Here is a 25,321-nt window from a genome sequence, read left to right on the forward strand (position 1 = left end):
GAGGCTCAGGGGTGACCTCCTGGCTCTCTGCAACTCCCTGCCAGGGCTGGAGAGAGGTGGGGGATGTGTGTCCTGCCATGGCTGCAGGGAGAGGACTAGAGGGAATGGCCTTGAGCTGAGCCAGAGCAGAGTCAAATTGGATGTGAGAAGAAGTGCTTTCCCTGTGAGGGTGTTCAGGACTGGGATATTGCCCAGGGAGGTGGTAGAGTGACCATCCCTGGAGGTGTTTGAGAGGTGTCTGGACCTGGTGGCATTCCCTGTGTCCTGTGCCTCCATCCCTTGTCCCGAGTCCCTCTGCAGCTCTCTTGGAGCCCCTTAAGGCACTGGAAGGAGCTCTGAGGTATCCCTGGAGCTTTTCTCCAGGCTGAACACCCTCAGGTCTCCCAGCCTGGCTCCTGGGCAGCATTATGAGCTGTAATTGCCTTATCTCTTGTCCATAGAATCCATATCTATAAACTGAAATCTACATATATATATGAGGCACTAGCATAGGTTGCCTAGAGCAGCTGTGGCTGCTCCATCCCTGGAAGTGTCCCAGGCCAGGTTGGATGGGGCTTGGAGCAGCCTGGGCTGGTGGGAAGAAAGACATTAACCTGGAATGTAGGAGTTCCTGCTCTGCAGGAATTGTGTCATTGTTTTCTTTGTGTTTCAGGTGGCCAACAAACCCCAGTGAGAAGGCAGAGAGTGATAACTGGGATGCCTGGGCAGCTCAGCCCTCCCTGACCGTGCCCAGCGCAGGACAACTCCGGCAGCGCTCAGCTTTCACCCCTGCCACTGTCACAGGCTCCTCTCCCTCTCCTGTCCTGGGGCAGGTGAGCTCCTGCACTCACTCAAACCCTGCTGAGACAGCACAGAGGTTGGCAAAACAGATAGGAACGTTGTGCATTACATCAATCACCTGGATAGGTCATGAGCTTGGATGTGCAGGGAGTGTCCCCTGCCTCCAGCTCCAGGGCCCAGCACAGGAAGGACATGGAGCTTTGGAGAGTTCAGAGGAGGCACCAGGGGGATGAAAGGGATGGAGCAGCTCTGCTGGAAGGAAAGGCTGAGAGAGTTGGGGTTGTTCAGCCTGGAGAAGAAAAGCTTTGGGGTGACCTCATTGTGGCCTTCAGTGCCTGAAGGAGCTACAGGAATCCTGCAAAAGCAGCTTCGTGAGGGTTCATTGCATATGTATCTTGATGATCTTTATTTAACTGAATTTATTGAGCTTTATTCAGCTTTATTTGAATCCTGCACTGTGTCATGTGTTAGCAGACAGAAGTGCAGGACTGCAAGCACTTCTGGAGTCACTGTGCAGGCTTAAGTGAGGTTGCTTTGTACAGCTGAGAGTTCATTTTTTTCCTACATAAGTATCCTATGAGTGTATCTCCTTAAGCATCTTTCCTGTCCCTGACTTCTCTCCCTCTTCTTTTCAAGGGTGAAAAAGTGGAAGGGCTCCAAGCACAGGCTTTGTATCCTTGGAGGGCAAAAAAAGACAACCACCTCAATTTCAACAAAAACGATGTCATCACAGTTTTGGAGCAGCAAGACATGTGGTGGTTTGGAGAGGTCCAAGGACAGAAGGGGTGGTTTCCTAAGTCCTATGTGAAGCTTATTTCAGGCCCCATTAGGAAGTCAACGAGGTATTTGATTTGCTTTTCCTCCACTTCACCTCTGAACTGGAATAGGTTAATCAACAGGAAGAGCTGAGCTCTTGAGTTTTCAAGTTCAGGATCTGTCCAAGTGCCTTTTATATCTGACTCTCTTTGGGAGGGTTTTGCCTTCCAACCTTGGAAGAACTAGGAAGACTGACCTCAGTTCTCCTTGGGTCTTGCCTCATCCACAGTAGATGTAAAGCTTAGTGAACCTTCTAAAGCTTAGTGAGCCTTTTTGATTTTATGTGATTTGCAACTAGAAAAATGAGTGTATTGGACTTTCTGAGTTAAATCTGTCATGGCTTATCTACCCCCAAATCGAGAGGTCTTCCTCCAATCTACATCTCTTATCATTAAAGATGGAACATTTGAGAGGATGAAACACTTAAGATCTCGTTCCTATCATGTGAAGGCAAAATGAATCTTAGTAGTGCAAATTAGAATGATTCTAGATATGTTTTTCCTGAGGGAGAAGAGAAACTTGTGTGTCTAAGGCCATGACAGCACTGGGCCTAGAGACTTTATTTTTGCTCATTTGCTGTCTCTTTCCAAACACAGAGAGTTTCCTGTGGGTGCAAATGCAATTTTGAGGTTTGAAATCTAATGCTAATTTTTCTGGAGAGATTTAATTTCTTAAATAACCATTATTTTCTCCTAAAGCATGGATTCTGGTTCCTCAGAGAGTCCTGCTAGTCTGAAGCGGGTGGCGTCGCCAGCGGCCAAGGCAGCGATGTCAGGGGAAGGTAAGGCCCCTCAGGCTCAGCAGTGTTGGATGAGCAGCCAGAACCAAACTTAGGACCAGACTTGGGTGCTCAGGTTGAAGTGCAAGTCAGTTTGCCCCTGGAATGATTTCAGGGCATTGCAGTAGGAATTTGTGTGTGTTGTGTGTATAGAAGGAATAGGTGAATGTCACAGAAGATTTGGAAATGTCTTTTGTGCTTTGTACTTTTCCCAGTGTTTCTGATGTTGTTGCCTATACCTGGGGACAGTTTCTCACCTGGACTGGCTTTTTGCAGAGGGACAGATGAGGCATCAGCACATTAAGGCAGGAATCAGTAATAAATGCCTCAGTTTGCCCCAAAGCACATTTTCAGTGTTTGGTGAATCATAGAATCCCAGAGAAGCTTCTTGGGCCAGATTTAGTCTTCCAACACATAAGGCAGGGAACAGGTTTTGCAGCTGCAGTGGAATGTGTGAAGGTTTGTGTTCCAGAGGCATTGAAAGCCTGTCTGGACTCTTGGGAGCTGCTCTCAGGCCTAGAAACAGAGCAAAGGCCTCCTCAGAAAGATGCTTTGTGCCCATGGAAGGTGTGAGAATGCTCAGAGTATATGAATTTGTATAGAAGATGTGACTGAACTGTCTGAATTTCTCCTTTCTGATCATTCAGGTGAAAAATTCCCTGTTTCTGTGTCTGAACGGTCTCAACATCACCTGCTTTAGTGGTTTGCACTCGAACACTAAACAGTTGAGTGTTTTAACACTCAGAACAGCTTGAGGCTTGGTGTGAACAGGCCCAGGCTTTGTTTCCACACTGCCCAGCCATCTGCTGGGTGAGAGGGAGCGAGATGTGTGTCCTTCCTACTGAAAGCACTCGTTGTACACCAGACAGCTCATGTCAAATCAAGGCTGGATCCCACGTGTTGGTCCCAAAGGCTGTAAGCTCCAGGCACCAGCTCAGAGCAGGCACAGTAGGAAACATGCAGCAAAGTGCAGAGGGAATTGTTGCTTCTGTAAATGAAGTGTTTCTGTATAGTTTAGTTGCAGGAGCAAAGTATTCAGAGCAAAATCCACCCATGCAGCATTTTGGTAGGTGGCACTCAGCTCTGCTGGGTACCGTTGTAGGCACTAGATGCTGAGGTCTCTCTAGCTAGTAATGAATGCATTTGTCTCTCTCTAGCATGTGTGATGTTAACAAGGTTTTCACCACCAGCTGAGCAGTCTGTCAAGGGTTTCCCCTGTCGTGTGTCTGTTCCTCTTGCAGAGTACGTTGCCATGTACACTTACGAGAGCTCTGAGCAAGGAGACCTCACCTTCCAGCAGGGTGACATGATCCTGGTGACAAAGAAGGATGGTGACTGGTGGACAGGAACCCTGGGAGATAAATCAGGAGTCTTCCCATCCAATTATGTGAGGCTCAAAGATTCTGAGGTAGAGACATAGCGACATGTTACGGGCTGGAGCTGAGGGTGATCTGCTTGGGCTTGTGGTGGCAGTTGCAAGTCAAGGGATCCTGAGGGAAGAAAAGTATGTTGTGTTTTTACTGAATGAGAGTTTGGCAAGGGAAAGCAATGATAGTAACCACAATAATAGTTGCATTTCATGACATAACATCATAAACACCTTAGTGGATCATATATTGAAGTGTATTTTGCCCATGATAATAATTAACTTGGCAGGTTTGTAGAGACAAATCACAGCCATGATTGGTTTCTTCTCCTGATAAGTGCTTAATGACTGAGCTGTGTTTTACTGCCAGTGCTGAAAAACACCTAGATAGTAATATTCAGTCCATTATATTTTTCCCTACTGACATTTCTTGAAATCAAGGGGAACAAATTTCCCAACAGAACTTAGATAAGTCCTGTATTTTTGGAAAGTCCTTGCCTGAATAGTAGAGGTTCTGCTTCAGCTGGTTTTTGTCCTGGAATAATCCCATGGAACTTGTCTGTGTTCATATTTTCGGTCTTTTCAGGCATTTCTAAAGAAAGATGTTTTCTCATTTATATTGTTCGTGAGGATAATTTATCTGCTGGTATGAACTAGCTTAGATCTGAATAAACTATAATCTCCTGATGATGGTAGTTCATAGAGTCAGAGGATGTTCAGGGGTTGGGATGGAGCTTGGAATAATCCCATGGAACTTGTCTGTGTTCATATTTTCGGTCTTTTCAGGCATTTCTAAAGAAAGATGTTTTCTCATTTATATTGTTCGTGAGGATAATTTATCTGCTGGTATGAACTAGCTTAGATCTGAATAAACTATAATCTCCTGATGATGGTAGTTCATAGAGTCAGAGGATGTTCAGGGGTTGGGATGGAGCTTAAAGACCATCCAGCCCAGCCCTCCTAACACAGATCCCTCTGCAGCTTCCCTGGAGCCCCTTCAGCTCCTGCAGGTTGCTCTGAGGTCTCCACACAACCTTCTCTTCTCCAGGCTGAACAGCCCCAACTCTCTCCTAGGGAAGCTGCCCCAACCCTCTGATCAGCTTTGTGGTCTCCTCTGGACTTGCCCCAACAGTTCCATGTCCTTCTGATGTTGGGGACACCAGAGCTGTGTGCAGCATAGTTCATAGAATTCATAGAATCATGGAAGGAGTTGGAAGGGACCCTTGAGGATCATTAGTCCAACTCCAACCCCTGCCCAGGACACCCCAACACTGCACCCTTGGGCCTGAGAGCATTGGCCAAACCCTCCTAGAGCTCTGTCAGCCTTGGGGCTGTGACCACTGCCCTGGGGAGCTGTTCAGTGCCCAAACACCTCTGGGGGAAGAACCTTTCCCTGCTGACCCTCCCCTGACACAGCTCCAGCTGTTCCCTTGGTCACTAGAAGTCAGAGCTGTCCCTGCACTGTCCCCAGCTGTGCCCTAAGTCTCTGTATATCACTTCTAGGTTCATTCTGTGGCTGATGAGTGAGAACTTGCACTTTCAGCCTCCTGAGCCACCTGGCCCTGGTTCCTGGGTACCTGGGAATGGCTCCTAATTAGTCACCTAACCTCAACTCCATTCTTGTTAGTTAATGTTGAGTGTCCTTTGAAGCTTTGGGAAGGAACTGGTTTGGTTTTCCCTTCAGATATTCTCAGCAGTTTTGTCTCCAGAGCTGGGTATGTCTGTTCTTTTGGGCATCTGTCAGGCCTGGCTGCTTGTGCTTCTGGGATGAGACAGAGACACAGGTTGGCAAACCCTCTTTGTGGAGGGCTCAGAAACAGATGTTTCATTCTGCAAACTGCCTCTATCAGGTCACTTTACTGTTTCTCTGAGAGAACTTTGAGTTTGTAAACGATGTTTTCAGGTCCAACTTCATCTCTGAGTCTCACTCTTCCTCTCATGTGGAATTGAGCTACTCTCACTCCTTGTTGGGTTTCTTGGGGCTGTTCAAAGGCTTTTCTTGCCCTGGATGATGATGATGATGTTGACCCCTCACTTCCCTGTCTAGGTCCAGTGAGTTTCCTAGGCATGCTTGAATCCAGCTCTTTGTAGAGTTGAAAACTCCTATTGCTACTTCACCTCAACAGAATTCCCACTCTGTAGCTATGCGGATTCACAATCCAAAAGAGATATAACTGGGAATTAGATTGGGATTTGCAGGCCAGGAAAGGGAATAAAAGCTCAGGAAAGAAGTCTGCACTGATACAGTGAGTCACCCACTTCCATCCCTGCTCAGTGTTGATTCCCAGATAGCAATTGCCATCAGAAATATTAAGGATTTCTATCAGAACAGAACCTTCCTGTGGGTTTTTATTTGTTTATTGCATTAAGTGAAGCATAATAAATCATTCTTAATATACTGGAGGAATAAATCAGTGCTAAACTTGCACCTTCCTTTCTATTTCAAGGCTCCAGGAGCAGCTGGAAAAACAGGAAGCTTAGGGAAGAAACCTGGTGAGTCATACACTGTCACAGCACCTTCTGTCTGGTCTTAAGTACTTGAGTTCAATGGCAGCAGAATGTTTACTCTGACAATAAAGTGTGTTTGCTCATTCTGTGGTAGTTTGCACTGGTGAAACTGTTAAAAAACAACTTCAATAAATAATGTAATAAAATAATTAATCACTTTTAATCCTTCTGACATGTGTCAGTCATACATAGCATGTGCCTAGGGAATAAAACAGTGGAACCCTCCAGAAAGGCCCAGGTTTGCCAGAAAATGGAATTGGACATTGTTCCCCTGAGGTTTTACAGCCCCAGATGTTCCAAACTCTCATATCTAGAGGCTGTGTGAGCTCCTGAGCACTCACCTGGTGCCTGTGGCAGGAGGTGGTTGCTAGCCAGGCCTGCTCAGGCTGCAGCTGAGGTGTTGGGTAGAGAGTGCCCTGGCTTTTGGGATGGTGGGGCATGTCCTTCCAAACAGCCCTTGTGCCTCAAAGGGCTTTAGGAGAATGACATCGGAAACTTTCCAGAAGACTCCTCTGCTTTCCCTCAGTATTTATCATAGAAATGTTGGATCACAGAAGGTTTGGGGGTTGGAAGAACCCTAAAGTTTGTCCAGTTCCACCCCTGCCCTGGGCAGGGACACCTCCCACCAGCCCAGGCTGCTCCAAGCCCCATCCAGCCTGGCCTGGAACACTCCCAGGGATGGAGCAGCCACAGCTGCTCTGGGCAAACTGTGCCAGTGCCTCAGCATCTCACAGGGAGCAATTCCTGCCCAGTATCCACCTGTCCCTGCCCTCTGGCAGTGGGAAGCTATTCCCTGTGTCCTGTTCCTCCATCCCTTGTCTCAAGTCCCTCTGCCAGTGCCCATGAGAAGGTTGGACATGGTGTCCTTGCTCCCTTCCACTTCAGGCTGCTGTGGCAGTGTTGACCAAAGTCTCTCTCACTCACTGTCCCTTTGCTTTCTGCTGTTTTGTAAAGGTGCAATCTGGTGACAGCTCTGACCTTGTTCTACTCGGTCCTCTACTGCCAGTTTCTTAGAACAGACTAGGCTGAAACGTAGAATAGAATCATGGAGTGGTTTGGGTGGGAAGGAACTTAAAGTTCATCTCATCCCACCCTGCCCTGGGCAGGGACACCTCCCACCAGCCCAGATTGCTCCAAGCCCCATCCAGCCTGGCCTGGAACACTCCCAGGGATGGAGCAGCCACAGCCTCACAGAGTCACTGAGGTTGGAAAAGATGTCTTAGACCACCCAGTCCAAGCTGTGACCCATCAGCACTCCCAGCTCACCCAGAGCTCCGAGTGCCACATACCCAGAGCCATAGCAGTCACGCCCCATGCCCAGCTCAGGTGGGTGGTGCTCCTCAAGTCTGGCCCATGCATTCCCAACTAAAAGTCTCCTTGGTCTTACCCCTGGGTCGGAGTTTGCTGTTCCAGCAAACCAACCCCCAAGTTCCCTATCTCCCAGAGCGATACCCAGGCTGCCCCGTGGAGGGTTCTGCCCAGGGGCTGGGCTCTGGCAAGGCCGTGCATGCCATGCCAGGGCTGAGTCTGGCACATGGGCAGGGCTCGGTGCCCACTGAGCTTGGAGCTGCTCTAGTTGTGCCTCGGGGTGTCTCTCCCCAGCCCCAAGCTGTCAGTCCCAGCACTGCTGTGGGTGACCCCAGCACCTTTGGAGCTCAGGGTTCCTTGGTCTTGCTTGGTGCCTGGGTCAGATAAAGCCTCTCTGGAGTTAATCCCATGGCACAGAGATTTCCAGAGATCCTTTGGTGCACTCAGAAAATGTTCATTTCTGCCTCTGGTGGGGAAAGATTTGCTTCAGATCTGAATTCATCTGCAGCTCTTGGGGCAATTTTAGTGCCCTGTCATCAGTGCTGGTCCTGTCTCCTTTGGGGTTGGTTAGCTAGGTGTGATTTGTGCTCCTGAGTTTCTGTAGGTGAGCAGTGGGTATTGGTTTGATGAGTTACTTCTCAGTTCTTAGATGTGTTGGCATAAAGATCTGTTGTGTGTGTCATATCTGGAGATACAGGTACATTATACACACATCTCTCAGAGCTGAGTGTGGTAAAACAGTGAACCAAATACTGTATGGAATAAATTTAATTTGTTTCATTTTTCTTTATCTTAAGGTTTTTTTTCATAGAATTTTCTTTTTTTTACATAGAATGTGTTTTTTCACCTAGCAAATATTTTTATTTTTGCATTTTATTTTCAATTTATTTGCATTTCCTATCTGTATTTCTGCTGGTTTATATTTGTACGATCAGAAAACTGTTCTCATTTATAACTCAGAACTACAGTTAATAGAAGATAATTGTGTGTTTCATGTAGATCTGTGTAATCTAATAGAATTACATGTGTGTCATATAATGATATGGATAATATTGAAAACATGTCTTTGTATCATAATCCATCAGCTGTGGATTGTTTACTTGCACCCCAGTGTATCTAGCGATCCTCTGTCACACATGCCATAGTGACACGGCGCAGACGCAGTTGGTGTGTGCCCATGTCCATGTCCCTGCAGCTCTGGGTGTCACTGTCCTGGGAGCACCCAGGGCAGGGCAGAGCTGGGCAGGGCTGGCTCTGTGTTCGTGCTCACTGCCCATGACTGTCCTGTGTCCGCAGAGATCGCCCAGGTCATCGCGCCCTACGCGGCCACGGGCCCCGAGCAGCTCACCCTCGCCCCCGGGCAGCTCATCCTCATCCGGAAGAAGAACCCAGGCGGCTGGTGGGAAGGAGAGCTCCAAGTTAGTTCCTTTTTTTCCCCTAAGACAATCCCATGCTTGAACTAACCCTAAGTCTTTAGCAGCTCAAACTGAGAGGTGCATTCATAGCACACAGTTCTGCAGGCAAAGTGCCGCACAGAGGTGTCCAAGTGGTGCCGTCCTGGAGCTTGGAATCCCTCGGGAGGGGAAGCAAGAGAAAGCGTTGGAAGTGCCTTGGGAGGGTTCCTAGAGCTCCTCGGGGAGGAGAGGATTTTGAGGACTTCTTTGCTGTCTTCTGGCTTCCTTTTCAGCCTCCTTTGAACCCTCCCAGGTTCTTTCAGAGCAGAACTTTGGCCTCACTGAGTGAGATTTTGGTTGGGTTTGGTGTTTTTCACAAGGAAACTCCCATGAAAAAATGGTAATTGATTCATTTTTGCAGTGCAGATGCTCAAACTAACTCCAGTATTTTCCTCCTTTTGGCCTTTCCTGCTGTTATTTTATCACCTTTTGTGTGGAGAAATCTGCAATGAGGATCCCTCTGGGTCTCACTGTCCCTCATCTCCATGTGGATGTTCAGTTCAGCCCTAAGGAGCCTCAATTCATTGTATTTTAAGGCAGAAAAGAAGCTTCTCTGGGCAAGAGCCGCAGCTGCTTCTGAGCAGCTGATATGAGGGCCTGGAACAGTTCACTTTGGGTGTGCAAATGCTCAAATGTAGCTTTGGGTGATTTTCTGTCTTACATACCGATTTACAATTGGGTTTGACTCATTGTCAGTCCCTGTATGTTCTTTCATCCTCCTATTCCACACTGAGGGCTCGGACTGAAGGGAAAATCAGGCAAATCTAAGCATTGCACTACTGGTTTAATCAGAATCCCCTAATATCTTAGAACTCTTGATCTAGATACACTCAAGAAAGACGTAGAGTGGGAAAAAATAGAGAACAGTAAAAGTGTTGGAGGACTTTTTATTTCACTTCAATTAGCATCTAATTTGTCTTCAAAGGCAAAATTCTCCCTGCCCGAAATGTCAGACTCATTCTAACAACACAAACACAGAGTAAAGGCTTAAAATGGCCCTTGACACAGGTTTAGAGGTGAGGTGCAAAAGAGTCAGTTTGGGTTCTCAGTCCCTGCTTAGACTGCCCCAGTCCTTTGTGTGATGGACAAGCATTTAAATGCTGACACAAGTGGCATAACATTCACCTTTTCCCTCACAACCAGCAGAATTCCCCTTAGAAAATTCAGTTCTCTTCTTCCCCAGCAGTGTGACTGCAAATAGTTCTGGTCTAAGGATCTGTCGATGTGCTTAATGCTCTTAAAAGCCTTGTTTGCCCCCAGGCCCGAGGGAAGAAGAGGCAGATTGGATGGTTCCCTGCCAACTATGTCAAGCTCCTGAGCCCAGGTACCAGTAAATCCACACCCACCGAGCTCCCCAAGTCTGCAGCAGTGCCCTCAGGTGAGCCGGGGTGGTGTGGGGGGCATGGGGGACAGGGCAGTGGGACACACTGCTCTGGCTTGTAGAGGGACCTTAGACATATCCCATCCCACCCTGCCCTGGGCAGGGACACCTCCCACCAGCCCAGGCTGCTCCAAGCCCCATCCAGCCTGGCCTGGGACACTCCCAGGGATGGAGCAGCCACAGCTGCTCTGGGCAACCTCGGCCTGTGCCGCAGCCCCTCACAGGGAGCAATTCCTGCCCAATCTCCATCTGTCCCTGCCCTCTGGCAGTGGGAATGTAAGAGGTTAATGTCAGAGGTTAATGTCAGATGTTAATGCTTGAGGAGCAACTTCCTTTTATTACTGTGATGCCTTTGCTCTCCACCTCCCTCAGTGTAGCACCAAGTGCTTGACTTAACTGGGGTTTCATTGGTTTATGCCTTTGCACTGACACTTTGGCTCTGTACTCTGGGGATTTCTTAACCCCTGACTGTTCTGTGTGTGGTTTGTATGTGGCACTTGGAGCTCTGACAAGTGGTGATGGGGCACAGGTTGGACTTGGTGCTCTGGGAGTTCTTTTCCAGCCTCAGTGATTCTGGGAATAAAAAGAAAGAAACAAGCTCTTTGGCAAATGGAAAGAAGTTCCTAGCTGAGCCCAGGACTGAAGATAAAACACATTTTAGGATTAACCTAATGCAGAGAACCTGCCAGAAAGGCTCATTGGTAGGGGTCTCCTGTTGGTGGGAAAGCACCAGAAACCCTCTGGCTTGGCAAAGGGAAAACATCAGGAAACGAAATGATTCACTGAAAGTCCTTGTGCTTCAGGGAACTCAGGAAACTGCTCTGGCAGAACTGAGCAGATACTGCTGCATTTGCAGTCCCAGACACCCTGCACGAGGTTCTTTGTAAGGAAGCAGAAAATAAGCTGCTGGAAGTGTCCTGAAGTGCCACACAGGCAGCCTGGATGGCCTGGGATGCTTTGTACTCTCCATCTTTTCCAAGACTTGTGTGTTCCTAACACCCCAGTGGGACTACAAGGGCATCACCATTGGCTTTCTTTTGGATTGTGGAGCTTCAGATAGTGCAATTTCAAATGTTTCCCACACATCCCTGTCCATTGATCAGTTCTGGTGGGAAGTGGAAAGTTCCAGGCCAGATTGGATGGGGCTTGGAGCAGCCTGGGCTGGTGGGAGGTGTCCCTGCCCATATATGTGCTTAAAGGTCCTTCCAACCCAAACCATTCCACAATTCTAGGAAACTCTAGGGGATTTTAAATCACCTGGAGACAATTTGCCAAGGTCTGAGCTCAGCACCAGGATGGAGCACAGGAAAGGGACAGGATGGGTTCAGGTCAGTGTGGTGTCTTGGAGCAATCCTGAGCCACCTGTAGTGTTCATAGCTGGTCCATGTGTATGGGGACGGTCACATTGGATATCAGGACAAGGTTCTTCCCCCAGAGGTGTTTAGGCACTGAACAGCTCCCCAGGGCAGTGGTCACAGCCCCAAGGCTGACAGAGCTCCAGGAGGGTTTGGCCAATGCTTTCAGGCTCAGGGTGCAGTGTTGGGGTGTCCTGGGCAGGAGTTGGACTCTGGTCCCTGTGGGTCCTTCCCACTCAGGCTGTTCTCTGTGTGTCTGCCCAAGCTTTGCTGCATGCCTGTCACTGTGCCTGACTGTGTTTTGCCTTGCAGTGTGCCAAGTGATTGGCATGTATGACTACACTGCCCAGAACGACGACGAGTTGGCCTTCAACAAGGGGCAGATCATAAATGTGCTCAACAAGGAGGACCCTGACTGGTGGAAAGGGGAGGTGAATGGCCACGTGGGGCTCTTCCCATCCAACTACGTGAAGCTGACCACAGACATGGATCCCAGCCAGCAGTGTGAGTGTCCCTCTTGGCTCTGCCTTTCTCTCTCTGTGCTCCTCTGAGGTGAAACATGCAGCATTGCTGTGACTCTGCTGGGGTGTGCAGACCTCCAAGCCTCCCCCCACTGCTGCCCCTGGCCAAGTCTCTTTGAAGACCTTCTGTAACTCAGACCTGATTTGGTGTGTGTTTTATTTTGAGTTCCCATCCTCCCCTGTAGCATGTTCTCCCCTCCCCCCAATCATTTTGGACCATGCTGTTGACATGCCTCATTTTCCTAGCTTGAATTTGCTCATTGTTTTGTTTTGCTTATGTGTTGTTTTCCTCCTTTTTCTAGGAATCATATGTTGTCCATCCCCCACTCAGGCTTGAAAGTCCTCAAAGAGACCCACTATCCCATAACACTGCCCAGAGGGATGATGGGAGATGCAGCCTTGATCATGTGGCTTCCAGCATGATCATCTACTGCCTTCTGAGTAGAAGAACACACTGCAGAGCAGTTTTACCTCATTTGCCATTAGTTGCATGGAACAGCAATGTCTGAGCTCAGTAACCTGCAGATAGATGCAAAATTCAAACTGATCAAAAAGCAAAAAAAAAAGCCAACAACAAACTACAAAACTATCTATAAGAATATAAAAACCAGAGGATAGTGGGTCCTTTTGTGGCTTTCAGAGTTACCAAACTCATGTTTCCACCTTGGCACAGGTGTTTTTTTCCTGGTAGTTCGAAACACTATTTTGTTGTCAAAGTTCCTATTTTAGCCTTTGAAAGCTGAAATTCCAATTTCCTCATTGCAAATCGGTTGTGCAAAAAGACCCACTATCAAGGAATGCTGCATGTGCTGTTAAACTTGTTCCAAATGTCCATGAATCGGAGACTTTATGTACTTTTTTTTACTGTTCACTTGTCTGGTGTTGTCAATATGTCTTTATTTTCCTTTATTTTTCCTTTGTTTTCCTAATGGCAAAAGAACAGAAGGACTTAAACCAGTTTAAGGCTCTTGAAATGTGCCCAATTCCAGGTCTTTTTGTTGTAGTTATTGTACTGTATGTATCAGGTGTTCCTTGTTGAGTGTGTAATCCGTTGTGGAGAGGAGGAGGAGCAGGGTCTGGTGTTGTCAATATGTCTTTATTTTCCTTTATTTTTCCTTTGTTTTCCTAATGGCAAAAGAACAGAAGGACTTAAACCAGTTTAAGGCTCTTGAAATGTGCCCAATTCCAGGTCTTTTTGTTGTAGTTATTGTACTGTATGTATCAGGTGTTCCTTGTTGAGTGTGTAATCCGTTGTGGAGAGGAGGAGGAGCAGGGCAGGAAGGTTAAACCCTGGAGGAATGTTTGATCCACTTCTGCTCAGTTGACTTTGCACACCACAGTTGGTAAACACCTTGGCTTGTGTTGTCTCCTCTGGGCTTGGTGCATTTCCCTGTCAGAAATGGATCCAAAGGGATTGGAGAAGTCACTTCTTGGGTCGGATTTGCCCCGGGTGGAACCACATGTTCGGAACGAGTTTCCCTGACAAGAAAGAATGTAGAGAACTCTCTCCCTGCAGTCCATTTCCAATGTTTACATTTTCTGAGGCAGAGCTAGGCCGTGGAACTGCTACAAGTGACAGTTGAGCGGAGCTGCAGTGGAGCTGCTGTAGATGTGCTGTAGCCAAGCCACTGTTTGTATCACCAGCAGCTCCTGAGATGCCTGGGGCTGGCATTGCTCTCCCCACGAAGCCTCAAGCACAATGTAGCTCTTCCACTAATGAATTCCCACTTAGCCACATCCTGGTTTGTGTATTCCACTCCTTTCCAGACTTCCTGCTGGCAGCCTGGGGCATTTCCACCACCTGGAGCTGCTCCCTGAGTTCGAGGGCCAAGGGAAGCTCCTTGCTCAGCTGCACCTCAGCCTTTCATCCCTCGGAATGTAAATTATATAAATATATAAACCTGCAGCTTTGCCACGTGTAACTCAGCCTTTCCACTCAGCTCCGTGTGCGGAGAATTAAACCCTTCCTACAACAGCCAGACCAACGCGTGTTCTGTCTCGTTGCTGGGTACACAGCTCACCCTGGGGCGCCAGGGCCCGAGGGCACTGCCCACCACAGCAGCCTCGGGCCCTTCTCCTCTCGGAGTGACACTGGTTTGGGCCGTGGGAATGCCATTCCAATGGAGTCCATCCTCGGGACCTTGGCTCTGGGGCTTGGTGGGGTGCTGAGCAGGGCAGGAGCTGTGCTCATGGTGACCCCTGTGAGTCCTTCCACCTCAGGACACACTCCAGTCTCTGTTCCAGAGGTGATCCCTGCTACGAATCCATGGCTGTCTACTCATTTGTACTGTACTGGCAGAAAAATCAAATGTTCCTTCCTCTTTCCCCATGAGTTTACATGGACTTAGGGTCTGGTTCATGCCAGAAATCTAGTCTGAAAACATCCACAACTCCACGGATTTCTCTTCTTCTCAGGACAGTCTTTAACATGCACGAAGTTACCATTTCTGTCAGAAAAGAATAATCCTTCCCATCACAGCTGAAAACCAGGGAAACAGAGCAGCACATCACACCTGGCAGTGCCTCTTGCTTTGCTCTCAGAGGGGTAAGGCAGATCTGACTCCACCAGGGCAACAGTTTGTGCATCCCGTGCTGTGACAGTGCCAGGGAATCTCTGCTTCCCCACACGGAGCTGTGGGGCTGAAAAACTCACTTGGCTCCAAGTGCCTAAGTTTGGGGGTTGGTGACCAGGGTAGAAATATCCTTTGTATGTGTTGAAATGCTACTAGTTCTTTGGCCACAGGGAAATGTTACCAACTCTTCAGCTACGGGCTCAGGTGCTGCTTCTTTCTTTCCCATTGCTTCAGGTGAGAGGAAAAGCAAAGCTCTTAGAACAACCTGCACCCTCCTGGAGCTCTGGCAGATCATCAAGTCCAACCATCAGCCAGCACCATCACCATGTTCACTGCCAATCACATCCTCAAGTGCCATGTCTAGTTGTTCCTTGGACACCTCCAGGTTTGGTGACTCCACCACCTCCCTGGGCAGCACACTCCAGTACCAAAACTGTGTGTCCATTTGCAGTTGGAGCAGAGCTCTTCCCTCAAAGATGCAGAGAAAGCTCTAGAAACAAGTCTGGAACGTTCCACTTGGCAAAATCTTCATCATTCTTGAGTGGTAAGAATCTTCCTCTCTGTAAGTGCTCCAAACCCATGTGGATGTGGCACTTGAGGACATGGTTTGATGGTGAACGTGGCAGTGCTGGTTGATGGTGGGACTTGATGATCTCAAGGGTCTTTTCCAACCCTAATGATTCTGTGATTGGATGATTCTACCAATCTCTTACCAGAATATGTCCAGAAGCAATAAAATCCTACATGTGAAGACATGAAAGCATCTAACAGTGTCAATCAACAGAGTCAATCAACTTCCTCATTGATATATCACACCAGGAAACTTTAAATCTATCTCTGGATTGTGCCCAGGACCTGTCTCGAGCCCCTGAGCTCTCACTGGGCAGAGCAGCAAATCACATAATCATGGAGTGTTAAGGGCTTGGAATGGAGCTTAGAGACCATCCAGCCCCAACCCCTGCCCTGGGCAGGGACACCTCCCACCAGAGCAGGTTGCTCAAGGCTTCAGCCAACCTGGCTGTGAACACTGCCAGGGTTGGGGCAGCCACAGCCTCCCTGGGCAACCTGGGCCAGTGTCTCACCATCCTCACAGGGAAAACTTCTGCCTGAAACCTAGCCTAAATTTCCTTCTCTCCATTTCTCCCCATTGCTCCTTGTCCTGTCCCTGCAGTTCCTAGCACAGATCCCTCTGCAGCTTCCCTGGTGCTCCTTCAGCTCCTGCAGGTTGCTCTGAGGTCTCTATGCAACCGCAACCTTCTCTTCTCCAGGCTGAGCGGCCCCAACTCCCTCAGCCTGTCCTCATAGGGGAGGTTCTCCAGTCCTCTTAGCAACTTCATGACCTCCTCTGGACTTGCTCCAACAGTTTCATGTCCTTTTGATGTTGGGGACACCAGAACTGTGTGCAGTATTCCAGGTGGGTCGCACCAGAGCAGAGCAGAGGTGGAGCATCGCCTCCCTTGAGCTGCTGCCACACTCCTTTGGGTGCAGCCCAGGCCAGGGTTGGTGTCTGGGCTGAGCTCACAGTGCAGCTCATGGGGAGTTCATGAACATGAGTTTTTCTGTGAGTCAGGAGCAGCACCATGGATCCAAGCAGGACGAGCTGCAGAGCCCAAATTTACATGGTCTTCCACGAAAACAAAGGTCCCCTGTGTGGGCACTTCACTTGGAGTCAGGAATGTGGGGACTAAATACCGGATGTAAACCTTTTAGCAACCAACATTTTATTGGATTTTTACTTTCCTGTGCAGAATTCTCCTCCAGCCTTCAGCCAGAGGTGGAGCAGGGAGTGATCTCTGCTTTCTGTGATCTGAGGGAACAGCTGGAGCTGTGTCAGGGGAGGGTTAGGCTGGAGAGGAGGGAAAAGTTCTTCCCCCAGAGGTGTTTGGGCACTGAACAGGGTCAGGTTGGGTATCAAGACAAGGTTCTTCCCCCAGAGGTGTTTGGGCCCTGAACAGCTCCCCAGGGCAGTGGTCAGAGCCCCAAGGCTGACAGAGCTCCAGGAGGGTTTGGCCAATGCTCTCAGGCTCAGAGTGCAGTGTTGGGGTATCCTGGGCAGGAGTTCAATCTGATCCTTGTGGGTCCTTCCAGCTCAGCAGATTCCATGATTCTGTGATATTTCCTGGCTTCAACATTCAAATGAAGGAGTCAAACCAGACTGACTGTGACCCTCCTTGGGGCCCAGAATGACTCCAAGCAATGAAACAATCCAGCAGAGGAAGCTACAGAGATGAGTGTGATGATGGGACAAACACAGCTCCAGTTTCAGCTGTCCAGGGCACAGCAAACCTTTGCCTGGGACACTGGTTTGAGCCCTGTTCAGACCAGTCCCCTGGGGCACTGGTACCAGTTCACAGCTGTCAGGGGGAATGTCCAGCAGCACCAGAGCAGCTCTGGGTGGGTGGAAGCTGGGATGGACCCCACAGAGAGGTTGGGGAGTGAGGAGCACACGTGAAAGAGCTTCCTTGCTCTAGGGCCAGGGTCAGGCCCTAACAGGGAGGGAAGGCATGAAGGAACAAGTGAGAAATTTGTGCTAGAAAATGGAGCCAATCTCTGTGATCATTGAATCATGGAATCCGTAAGGTTTGGAAAGATCTTTAGGATCACAGAATATCCTGACCTGAAAGGATCCACAAGGACCATCAATCCGACTCCTGCCTAGGACACCCCAACAATGTTCCATGTGCCTGAGAGCATTGGCCAAACCCTCCTGGAGCTCTGGCAGATCATCAAGTCCAACCATCAGCCAGCACCACCACCATGTTCACCACCAACCACATCCTCAAGTGCCATGTCCAGTTGTTCCTTGGACACCTCCAGGTTTGGTGACTCCACCACCTCCCTGGGCAGCATATTCCAGTGCCTGACAGTCCTCTCCATGGGGAAATTCCTCCTGATGGCCAACGTGACCCTTCCCTGGCACAGCCTGAGGTGTTTCCTCTTGTCCTGTCCCTGTTCCCTGGGAGCAGGGCCTGAGCCCACCTGGCTGCACCTCCTGGCAGGAGCTGGAGAGAGCAATGAGTTCCACCTGAACCTCCTGTTCCCCAGGCTGAGCCCCCACAGCTCCCTCAGCCACTCCTCATCTGACATGTACTTCAGGCCCTTCACCAAGGAGCACCACATGGCCACAGGGAACCCAACACTGCCTAGAAGCTCCATGCCCACTTGCTCTAGGACAGCTGCTTTGGGTTGGAAGGACCTTAAAGCCCATCCAGTGCCATTCCTGCCCTGGGCAGGGACATCTCCCACCAGCCCAGGCTGCTCCAAGCCTCATCCAACCTGGCCTGGAGCACTCCCAGGGATGAGGAGAGCATAGCTGCTTCCATACTCCCTTTCTCATCAATTTATATAGATGCATAAAGAAAAATCCAGACAGGTAAAGAATCACAATGCAATTACTTGTTCCCTATGACTCAATGATAACTTGACTCCATGGATAAATATATTGCACTTACTCCTTTACCTGTCTGGCTTTATTCATCCATACATAATCCTGGTGAGGAGGAAGATTTGAGAAGAGAAGGTTGTGTGGAGACCTCAGTGAACCTGCAGGAGCTGAAGGGGCTCCAGGGAAGCTGCAGAGGGATCTGTGTTAGAAGCTGCAGGGACAGGACAAGGAGTAATGGGGAAAAATGGAAAGAGGGAAATTTAGGTTAGACCTCAGGCAGATGTTTTCCCTGTGCGGGTGGTGAGGCAATGGCACAGGTTGCTCAGAGCTGCTTTAAGGTCCCTTCCAACCCAAACCTTTCCATGATTCTATGACATGTGTAATTCAGATATCCACAAAGTACTTGGGCATCCATGGAAAACAGGCCCTGACATTCCCACCTGGAAAGGATCTCAGTTCTTGGGTGTTTTTAATACAAAGACAAGACAAATCTCTCTACTTGTGCACCTCAGGAAGGAAATGCTTTTACCAGGAATGTCTCTCCTGCATGTTCTGCTTGGATTTGGGTTGTTTCCCCCCAGTGATTCATGTTCAGGATTCAATATGCCAATGCTTCCTCTAACACAGACCTGGAATCAGTGACAGCTCTGAGGGATCTGCACTGGCCTCAAATTGGTGACATCTGTGAGGGAACTCCAAGGTCTGAAATCGGTGACAACTGTGAGGGATCTGCACTGACCTTTGTGTGTTTTGGCTCAAGACCTTCCAATATTTAGAAGAAAATTGCAATTGAAGTGTGAAGAAGCAAATTAATAAGCTCTGCAGCACCTTCTGGAGAGGATTTCCATGACCAGAAGGATAAAGGCAAACCTTGAACTTAGAGTCTCCATAAACCAAGGACTTACATCTAATTTCAAAGTGTCCATCAGAGCGCTGAGGTCACTGTGGTTCTCTTTCCTGGTTTCACCCCTTTGGGGATGTCTCTACGTTATCTTCAGCCCTCATGAAGTCTTTGCCCCCATTTTTATCCCTGTGAGGTTGGTTTGGCTCCAGTGGAATGACACAACTCAAGGGGCCAGTGGCCTTCAGGGTGAGGTTGGGAATGGGCTGGTCATAGTGAGCTTTGCCACCAGAGCAAAGCAAACGCTTGGAATAGGTGTCAAATACAATGTTGTGAGTCATGAAGAGCTGAAACATTGTTGAGGTTGTGCCATTGGGTGTGAGCAACGGGAGGGGAAGGGAACAGGCCATAGCTCCTGTTCTTTGGGTGTTGCTGTAACTGCTGCAGGTCTAACTCCATTTGGGAGTGACTCTGAGTAAATTCAGGATGCTGTTGTGTTTTCCAGGGTGTGCAGATTTGCATCTTCTGGATATGCTGACGCCTACGGAAAGGAAAAGACAGGGATACATCCACGAGCTCATCGTCACGGAGGAGAACTATGTCAATGACCTGCAGTTGGTCACAGAGGTGAGACAGGTTTGAATCAAGGACATCGTGATATCCTTGTCTCGAAATTTAAGAGCCATGGATTGGATGGATGGGTAAAGAACTGCTTGGGTGGTCGCACACGCAAAGTTGTGGTCAGTGGCTCATTGGCCACGTGGAGGCAGTGAGGAGTGATGTCCTTCAGGGGTCAGTGCTGTCCCTCAGGGCTCAGTTCTGGGGCCAACACTGTTCAACATCTCTGCTGGGACATGGACAGTGGATTGAGGCTCCCTCAGCAAGTTCAGTGCTGTGTGTGAGGCAGCCACAGCTGGAGGGAAGGGATGGCACATCCAGAGGGACCTGGACAGGCTTGAGAGGTGGAACAATGCAAACCTCATGGCGTTTAACAACATGAAGTGCAAGGTCCTACATCTGGGCCAGGGCAATCCCAGGCACAGCTACAGGTTGGGTGGGGAAGGAATTGAAACCAGCAGTGAGAAGAAAGACTTGGGAGTGACAGTGGGTGAGAAGCTCAGCATGAGCTGCAGTGTGAGCTCAGCCCAGCGACCAACCCAGGCCTGGGCTGCAGCCACAGCAGTGTGGGCAGCAGGTCAGGGGAGGTGATTCTTCCCCTCTACTCTGGTGAGGCCACACCTGGAATACTGCACACAGTTCTGGTGTCCTCAACATCAGAAGGACATAGAACTGTTGGGGCAAGGCCAGAGGAGGCTGCGAAGCTGATCAGAGGGTTGGAGCAGCTTCCCTGGGGGAGAGTTGGGGCTGCTCAGCCTGGAGAAGAGAAGGTGTGGAGACCTCAGAGCAACCTGCAGGAGCTGAAGGAGCTCCAGGGAAGCTGCAGAGGGATCTGTGTTAGGAGGTGCAGGGACAGGACAAGGAGCAATGGGGAGAAATGGAAAGGGGGAAATTTAGGTTAGACCCAGGCACATGGGGCACTGTTGGGGTGTCCTGGGCAGGAGTTGGACTGATGGTCCTTGTGGGTCCTTCCAGCTCATATTCCATGATTCTATGATCCCTCAGACCCCTGGGAACACGGTGGATGTCTGGGACACAGAGCAGGTTGGAGTCTGTCCCAGTGAGGGACAAATTCTGCTCAGTGGCACAGTAAGGACATGAACACCATCACCTCAGGCAGGTGATTGTACTTCCCATGACTTCCCATGACTTCCCATGTACATCCCAAATGCTTTGTCTTTCTGCCTCTCTAGATCTTCCAGAAACCACTAATGGAATCAGAGCTGCTCACAGAGAAAGAAGTTGCTATGATATTTGTGAATTGGAAGGAGTTGATTATGTGCAATATAAAACTACTGAAGTAAGTTGTTTTTTCCCTCCCACTTAGCAGTAACAGAATCCTGAGCCTCTCCCCCTGCTTCTCCTTCCAGCTGCAGGAAAATATTGGCCACTGAGACATGTCATAACCAAAAGGAACATGTGTTTCCTTGGGGGGGAAAGCTAAACATGAACAGTTTGCTATGACTTGTTGTAGGGAGAACCCAACAGTTCTGTGCTGAGTGTTTGCACTACTTTGTTCTTGTGCATGTGCTCCAGGAAACACCTTGATAAGGAAGAGGATTAATCAAGTTCATTTTTTCCTTACTGAGCTGCTAATTTTCATTGAACTTAGAGGGATTTTATAGCTCTTTGATAGCTCTTGTGTCTGTAAAATGTGTTTGGAAATGGCCAAGCTGAAGAGTTATGGCAGTGACAGGACAAAGTGAAGGACAATGAACCTCTTTTCCTTGGGGAACCAGGTGAAAAACTAGGAGTAGCTTTGAGCTCCAAGTGGTGGTTTTGGCCCTTCATTCATGAGAACATCTGTTGCTCTCTTTCTAAACCAATAGACAAGGACATTGCCTTCCTTTCCATGTCACACCTGATCAGGCATTGCATTGGGTGACCACAGTAAGGGAGGATGTTGCCTGAGGGTACAACCCTGATTATTGTCCTTCCAACATGCCATAAATCTTGTGGCTAGTCCATTTATGACTCTCTCAGTCTCAATAGCAATCACCAGTCCCTGATTTCATCCATGAGGAGTCACTCCTTGACCTGTCCCTGCCCAGGGCTCTGCGTGTGAGGAAGAAGATGTCTGGGGAGAAGATGCCTGTGAAGATGATTGGTGACATCCTGACAGCTCAGCTGCCACACATGCAGCCCTACATCAGGTTCTGCAGCTGCCAGCTCAATGGGGCTGCCCTCATCCAGCAGAAGACAGATGAAGTCCCTGAGTTCAAGGAGTTTGTGAAAGTAAGAGGAGAATTTTGTACGTTGCCAGTTTGGCTGATTGGATAAACGTGGTCTGAAATGAGGCAACACCTCGAGTGATGTATTCGGTTTTGGGTCTCACTTCAAAAAGGACTGGAGGTGTCCAAAGAAGGGAATGGAGCTGGGGCAGGGGCTGGAGAGTCAGTCTTGAGGCTGAGGGAGCTGTGTGGGCTCAGCCTGGGGAACAGGAGGCTCAGGAGGAACTCATTGCTCTCCACAACTCCTGCCAGGAGCTTACAGTGAGGTGTGGGTTGGTCTTTTTTCCATGTCTCAGGGGACCACAGGAAATGGCCTTAGGTTGCCCCAGAGGAGGTTCAGATTAGATACTAGAAACTGCTCCTCGTGTTCTTCAGGGCAGAAACGGAGAGGAGAGAGAAGAGATGAAATCTGTAAACTCTTTTCTTATGCCTTACAAATTGCAAGAGAAAATAGAGAAGTTCTGAAGTCATTGGAGCAGTTTCTGTCTTTATTCCCTTGGGAATTCCCTGGTGAACTGCATGGAACAGGGCCTTGGTGATTCTGTGGTTCTTCTACAGACAAGGCAGGAGAGGAATAAGTTGTCCAGACCACAAGGACATTGTGATCTCAGACCAGATTTAGCTGAGGATTTTTGTTCATTTGATGCCTTACCTTTTCCTGTCTTGGAAGAGCTCAGTGTGCAGGGTTTAAAGCAAGTGACTAACACGTTCCCTCTCTGTGTTCCAGAGGTTAGCCATGGACCCTCGCTGTAAAGGAATGCCACTTTCCAGTTTTCTGCTGAAGCCTATGCAAAGGGTCACCAGATACCCACTAATCATTAAAAATGTAGGTGGTTCTGCTTTGCTTTTGCCTTAATTGGGATTGTTTCCACTCTTTGTGTCAAGCACTTCGAGATACCTGATGTGCTGGGCAATGTGGGGAGGCCTTCAGTGTTAGATACATGAAGATAATTTGGAGCATCTTCCCTGTGGGACAGGCTGAGGGAGTTGGGGCTGTTCAGCCTGGAGGATAGAAGGTTGTATGGAGACCTCAGAGCAGCCTGCAGGATCTGAAGGGACTCCAGGGAAGCTGCCACAGGGGTCAGCAAAGGACAGCTGTGCAGGTCCATTCCAGCTGCTCCAAAACTCTGTGGTTGTCTCCCAGTGTTCATATTTGTCAAGGAGGAAAAGGGATTTGGAACATATCTGCCATCTCTGATGGAAATGAAGCCCTAGGGTAGAAGTTTAGGGTTGGCAGTACAAACACAGTCTAACTGTGAGAACAGAGACCACAGAGAGACCTAACGATGTGGTTTGTCTGTCTGCAGATAATTGAAAACACTCCTGAGAACCACCCTGACCACAGCCACCTGAAGCATGCCCTGGAGAAGGCCGAGGAGCTGTGCTCCCAGGTGAACGAAGGAGTGAGGGAGAAGGAGAACTCGGACAGGCTGGAGTGGATCCAGGCCCATGTGCAGTGTGAAGGGCTCTCTGAGGTAAACCGAGTGCTCGGCAGGCTGGTGCTAGCCCGGGTGCAGCTCTGCCCTGCTCCCAGCACGCTGTGGCTGTTCCTGGCACTGCACGGGGGCACGGAGGGAAGCATGGAGTCATGCAGCCCTCAAGCCTCTCTCTTCATCTCTCCTTGGCTTCCTCTTTGCTCCTGCACATGATCCTCCTCCTTGCTGCTCCTCTTAGTGCCTCACAGTGACAAACGCTGCTTTGCTGCCTGGCCCTGGGCTAGCTTCAGGTTCAGTGCTCCAACTTCCAGCCACAGGTTCCCAGCTCCTAGTGCATGGCACACAGCACAGTGGGGTTTGTGCTGCTCTGTCTCACCCCAGAGCTTCTCCTGGACACTGCAGTGCTTTAAAACCCACCACAGCCAAGATTTCCTGGGGTAAAACCTTGTATACAGTCTGAAAACTCAAGAATAGACCCTGAACAAGGTTTTCCAGGGTATTTCTCTGCTCCATGAGGCTATCCCCAGTTTTCAGATGGATTGCCATGGGGAATTCCCAGCATCCAATGTCTGGAGGTCTCTGTCCCAACAATGAGCCCTGGGGACAGCAGGACTGAGCGCAAGAGCCACAAAGTGCAGCTTGCTGAGCCAAGGGAATCATAAAATCACAGAATTTTAGGGGTTGGAATGGACCTTACAGATCATCTAGTCCCAACCCCCTGCCCTGGGCAGGGACACCTCCCACCAGAGCAGGTTGCTCAAGGCTCTTCCAACCTGGCCTTGAACACTGCCAGGGTTGGGGCAGCCACAGCCTCCCTGGGCAGCCTGGGCCAGTGTCTCACCACCCACACAGGAAAATACTTTTTTCTAATATTTAACCTAAATTTCCCCTCCTTCAATTTGAGCCTATTTCCCCTTGTCCTGTCCCTGTAGTTCCTAACACAGAGTCCCTCTCCAGCTCCTTGTAGGTCCTTCGGAGATTGAAGTTGCTCTGAGGTCTCCACACAACCTTCTCTCCAGGCTGAACAGCCCCACCTCCCTCAGCCTGTCCTCACAGGGGAGATGCTCCAGTGCTCTTAGCAGCTTCGTGGCCTCCTCTGAACTTACTCCAAGAGTTCCATGGCCAAAAGCATGGGCATGTCTCAGTACTGTCCAGCAGCTGACCTCTACGGTCCACTCCAACCCCTTCACCCACTGTGGGACTGGGGGACTCAGCTCCTCTGGTGCCAGCCTGCAGAGGAGTGTGCTAGCAGCTGTGCCTCGGGGCAGCTCGACTGTGTGCAGCTCCTGGGGATGTCCTGATGGCCTTGCCAAGGCAGCTCAGTGTGCTGTGCTGTCTGCAGCCCAGGCCCTGGTGGGCTCTGCTCCACGCAGAGCTGCTCACACAGCTGGGGCTCAGCTGCTCTGGCTGGCCCTGCCTGCCCCACGAGGCTGCTGAGCTGCTTGGAGTGAGTTCCACCTCCCCTTGGCACTGCTTGCCACGCTCCAGGCATTGCTCCCCCCCCATAACCCCCAAAGTGACCCCCAACCTGAGGACTCACGGCTCTATTTGGTCTCTTTCAGGGGAGCCTCGATTGTTTCACTTTATACAGTGCCTTGTTGTTCTTCTTCTACTTTTCGCAGCAACTTGTCTTCAACTCTGTCACCAACTGCCTGGGCCCACGCAAGTTCCTGCACAGTGGGAAGCTCTACAAAGCCAAGAGCAACAAGGAGCTCTATGGTTTTCTCTTCAATGACTTCCTCCTCCTCACTCAGATCATAAAACCTCTTGGCTCTTCTGGCACAGACAAAGTCTTCAGCCCCAAGTCTAACCTGCAGTATAAGATGTATAAGACTGTAAGTGTCATCCTGTGATGGCCACTGAGATGGTGACAGTCCTCAGGGGGTGCAGGAACCTCAGGTCCATGCTGAGGGTGTGGGCAAGAGCCTTGGAGAGCTTGGGAGGTTTATGTGCTGAGGGTTGCAGGGAGT

The 25,321-nt window shown here is 49.5% G+C and overlaps 1 protein-coding gene across 1 annotated transcript in view; it reads left to right on the plus strand.

The window, feature by feature from the left end:
* Positions 1 to 12,621, plus strand: part of ITSN1 (intersectin 1 (SH3 domain protein)) — a 41,415-nt gene extending 28,794 nt beyond the window's left edge. The window contains exons 21-29 of the mRNA XM_009077529.1: positions 653 to 812; positions 1,417 to 1,622; positions 2,295 to 2,377; positions 3,616 to 3,782; positions 6,188 to 6,233; positions 8,853 to 8,974; positions 10,271 to 10,388; positions 12,059 to 12,250; positions 12,570 to 12,621. Of these exons, the coding sequence (XP_009075777.1) occupies positions 653 to 812; positions 1,417 to 1,622; positions 2,295 to 2,377; positions 3,616 to 3,782; positions 6,188 to 6,233; positions 8,853 to 8,974; positions 10,271 to 10,388; positions 12,059 to 12,250; positions 12,570 to 12,571 (1,096 nt within the window). The 3' untranslated portion in view covers positions 12,572 to 12,621. The remainder of the gene's footprint in view (positions 1 to 652; positions 813 to 1,416; positions 1,623 to 2,294; positions 2,378 to 3,615; positions 3,783 to 6,187; positions 6,234 to 8,852; positions 8,975 to 10,270; positions 10,389 to 12,058; positions 12,251 to 12,569) is intronic.
* The last annotated feature ends 12,700 nt before the right edge of the window (positions 12,622 to 25,321 follow it).

This window comes from Acanthisitta chloris, unplaced genomic scaffold (assembly GCF_000695815.1).
Source record: "Acanthisitta chloris isolate BGI_N310 unplaced genomic scaffold, ASM69581v1 scaffold13566, whole genome shotgun sequence".
Taxonomy (NCBI): domain Eukaryota; kingdom Metazoa; phylum Chordata; class Aves; order Passeriformes; family Acanthisittidae; genus Acanthisitta; species Acanthisitta chloris.